General features: G+C 42.9%; 1 protein-coding gene across 1 annotated transcript; it reads right to left on the minus strand.

Moving 5' to 3' along the window:
- Window positions 1-1,521: 1,521 nt before the first annotated feature.
- Window positions 1,522-3,196, minus strand: LOC149816209 (Pentatricopeptide repeat (PPR) superfamily protein). Its single transcript, XM_089988071.1, has one exon. The coding sequence runs from the start codon at window positions 3,194-3,196 to the stop codon at window positions 1,565-1,567; it is 1,632 nt and encodes a 543-aa protein (XP_089844197.1). The 3' UTR covers window positions 1,522-1,564.
- Window positions 3,197-4,449: the final 1,253 nt, after the last annotated feature.

The following is a 4,449-nucleotide window of genomic DNA, read 5'->3' on the forward strand; positions in this document are numbered from 1 at the left end:
AAAGTGTAAGCATGAATTTCAAGGCAACCACCGTAATGACATGATGAACAAGTTTTTCTTTTTAGAAACCTTGCTTTGATGCCATGTGAAAATGTCTTTAAAGAGACAACACACATAAGAACACTAAATTCTTAACAAAAAACACGTGCACAAAGGCACAACATATTTAAGAGAACACAAATGCACAAAGGCATTAAAATATGGATCTTTATTTAAGAAGTGAGAGAGCTTTGGCTCAAAGCTTGAAGAAATACAAAGGGGAGGACCCCTATTTATAACACAAACATAGAGACCTTGGAGGGGCCCAATGTCAATGTGGGCCCCCCAATGCTAGAAAGAAGACAAAATAAAAAATGAAAAAAAAAGAAAGAAAAGAAAGTATAAAAAATATAAACAAAAAAGGTACAATCATATTCCAAGTGAAATATGCATAAAATGTAAAAATGACAGTTTTACCCTTAAAGGGTATTAGAAAATTTTTATATAATATATATATTTACATATATAAATACATGTACATATATATAATATATGTATATATATAGTACATTTTAACATTAGAACACCTCTGACCGAACCATGTATAATGCTTTGCCCTTGTGTGTGAGTGTGTGTGTGCTCTTTCTATCCTGCACATCATGTTCTTAGATCTGTTACTATGTTATATTGCAAATAGTTTGAAATGAAGATGCTAATTTGGTGTGTACACAAAGTCATACTTAAACAAGGATCATTTTCAGTTATCAAGAAACAAGCTGAGATCTTGTTATCAAGCTAATTTGATGTCCTGTTATTTGGCAATTAGCTAGCTAAGCTACCATGACGTTCAATGCCCTGTTTAATACCCTGGTCTGGGAAATGAGTGCTTGGGACGGAAATAAAGGAATACACTCAGTTTCAGCCTTGCGGTAAAGGTTTGGGCTTGTATGCAACAAGGTTCGAGGCTTATGTGAGCATTATAGTGCAACAAGCAGATACTTTCAAAAGATTGCGAAAAAATAAAACTCAAAGAAGGTTTTGGATGAATGTCTACCCGCTTTGCTGATTGTCAATCCAGGTTTCTTTTGTATGAAATGCAAAACTCACCTTTTCTTTGGATAGTCCACCTGGGGTTAGGCAGATCCCAGACATATAGGTATCGAAGTTGTGACAACCTAGGACTTGGTTATGTTCACAAGCCCCTCCGAATAGATGAGCTGAGCCCTCGTGGGTATATGCAAAACCCACCTTGCTAATTACGATTTCATGAAACAAACTGAAATGCATTGCATATGTTTACCTGAACCAAGTTATACCATTCAAAATGGTGCCTAGATTGGATAAAAAAATGCAAGGATCCATAAACACCCTGATCCATGCCAAACCCGACTCAATGACAGCACCACGCATGAGATATGACCTTGAGTTTGGGTCAGTTTTCATATGTTGTTTTGACAAGGAGCAAAAGAATTTCAGTTTCTCTCAAAGGAAAATTATGATACGCTAACCTGGTCATGATTTTTGGAAGTTCAGCCGTGACAATATCTTTAGATCAATGCACAAAGTTGGTATATGTTGATCTGGATCAAGAATTTATTTTTGGTGGAGGATTTGAATCTATCAAGAAATGAAACAATTCACTGTTTACTTCTATTAAACTACAGCCGGGATCCTTCTTCACCCCTCTATCCCCCATCAACTTCCTAACCTCCTCTGCTCCATCCCATCTACCTATCGATGCATACATATTTGACAACAATACATAGTCCCCACTTTGATCTGGTCTGAGTTCCAGAAGCTTTTTCGTTGCACGCTCAGCCAAACGAAGGTCCCCGTGAATCCTGCACGCACCAAGAAGGGTCCTCCAGATGATGGGATTAGGCTCAACTGTCATCCCCTCTATGAAGTCGAAGGCCTCTTTCAGGAGTCCAGCCCTGCCAAGGATGTCCACCATACAACCATAGTGCTTGATGTTTGGCTCGATACCGTACTCGTTTCTCATAAGGTCGAACCATCGACGGCCCTCCTCCACCTTGCCTGCATGACTGCAAGCAGCAAGAACACCAACAAATGTGATCTCATTGGGTCTAACCATCATTCCAACTCTTTGCATCTCCTGAAACAGAGAGAGGGCCTCTTCAGCATGCCCATGAAATGCCAAACCCCCGATGATCGAGTTCCAGGAAGAAACGTCTCGTTCCCGCATCTCGCTGAACACTCTCAGCGAATCCTCTATGCTTCCACACTTGGCGTACATGTCTATGAGAGCATTGCCCAGAAGGACGCTCAATTCATTCACTACAGTGCCTTCTAGCAGGGCGCGAATCCTCTTCCCAACGTCTAACGCGCCGGCATCGGCACAAGCTGACAGCAGGCTCAACATGGTAACCTCATCAGGCCTCTCCCCCTCCTGCTGCATCTCCTCAAACAACTCTAATGCTCGATCGTGTTCCCCACGCAGCACGTAGCCGGAAATCATAGCGTTCCATGACACGACGTCCCTCAGAGGGATGTCGTCGAACAACCGGCGCGCCGATTCCATGTCGCCGCACTTCGCGTACGCCGTGACCATGACATTCCAGGAGATCAAATCTCTGTCCGGCATTCTATCAAACAGTTCACGCGCATCCTCTATCCTTCCCCTCCTCGCGTGCCCGACGATGAGAGCTGACCAAGCGACGACATCTCCCTGAGCCATTTGATCAAACAGCTGGCGGGCAGCCTCCAAGCTGCCGCAATTCGCGTGCAGGTGGATGAGAGTATTCCTCACAAATACATCGGATTGAAACCCGAGTTTCAGAACGCGACCATGCACCTGATTCCCCATGGAAACCGCCGAGACCCGCGAACACGCTTTGAGCAGGAAGGGGAAGGTGAAGCCATCGGGCTTGACGGAGGATTTCTCCATGTGGGTGTAGAGAAGAATGGCCTGGAGGGGACTTGAACTCTGAGAAAACCCTCTGATCATGGTGTTCCAGATGAAGACATCTCGGTGTGAGACGTGGTCGAAGATCCTGCGGGCGTAGTCCATGTTCCCGGGGATGGCCACGGCGGAGGAGAAGACGAGTTCTCGCATCGTAGAGGCGTCGCTGTTGAACCCGTGCACCACCATGCGAGCATGCATCTGTTTCAGCAAACGGACGGTAGTGATCTTTCTCCACACAGAACTAACGGCTCGTTTCGTTGCTGGGTTCGGCTTCGATTTTCGGATGATCATCACTCGCTGCTCACTCGATTTTTCTGATGATCAGCTTGCACTCATGCCTTGTCCTAACGGGGGGTGTCAATGGGTCGGGTTTGGCCCGAATCCGACTCGTACCAAATCCTACAAGGTCCAGGTTTGGTGATAAATAAGAAATTCTGATTAGAACCTGAAGGGTTCGATTATTATATGGAGTCAGGTATGTTTTGTAAAATTTCATACCAGAACTGGGCCTGACCCGAGTTCCGATATAAGATCTGCAATTTTTTTTATGTAAAACTGATAAAAAATATTATTTTATCGGGTATGGTCCAGATCTGGTTTATGTAATCCTTATAGGATCCGGGTATGATTTCTCTTATAGTGGGTCCAATTAAACTCAAGTCCGAACTGAATAACATCATCTCAAATCAGGTTTGGGTCTGATTCTACTTGAGTCCGAACCAAACTTGACAACCCTAGTCCTATTCCACCTTTTACTAAGACTAGTATAGCATTACCAACAAGGGCCAGGTAGGGGTGTCAAACGGGTGGTACCTTCACGGAGTCCAGGTGAGTCTGGACCCATGTATATTATTATTGATAAGAAAAACCATACCCGTGTCGTACAAGAATTAGATAAACTATACCAAACTTAGTTCACACCAATGCTGTCAACATAAAGCCCAAAATATGTTTGTCAACTCAAATTCATAATATATATATATATGGAGAGAGAGAGAGAGAGAGAGAGTTATAAATAGTAACTTGTTAATTTTTGAAAAACTAAATAATGTGCCATGTAAGTAATGTATTTTTTTAAGAAATACCCATACAAATTTTTAATGACATTCTTAACTCACATGACAAGAATATCAATAAAGAAAAAATTATAAAGTATCCAAATTTTTGCACACGCTACCTTTGCTTCTCCTTTTATAATATTGAGGACTAGGGTTGTCAATAAGTTGGATGTAACCTGACATCTGACCCGAATCCAACTAAAACCATACCCGATTAAGTGTAAGTATCGGGTTTTCAGCTACTCCGTTCCAATTTCGGTTTTACCTAATTCTATCCTAACTCGAATCAGAAATCTAACTCAATTAGGCCCCTCCATCTGCTGTTGAGCCCCACGGCTCACAGGTTGTATGTGGCAGATCAAAGCAGGTTATATGTTCCCCCCCCGAACAGGGCAGTTAGCTACATCTCATGATCGGGGGTCCCAAAGAGCACCACGTATGTAAGCATGTGCGTCTCGTATCCCCATGTTTGTCAGCATTAATTAG

The sequence above is a fragment of the Nuphar pumila genome, chromosome 14, assembly GCF_984573655.1.
Source record: "Nuphar pumila chromosome 14, dmNupPumi1.hap1.1, whole genome shotgun sequence".
Taxonomy (NCBI): Eukaryota; Viridiplantae; Streptophyta; class Magnoliopsida; order Nymphaeales; family Nymphaeaceae; genus Nuphar; species Nuphar pumila.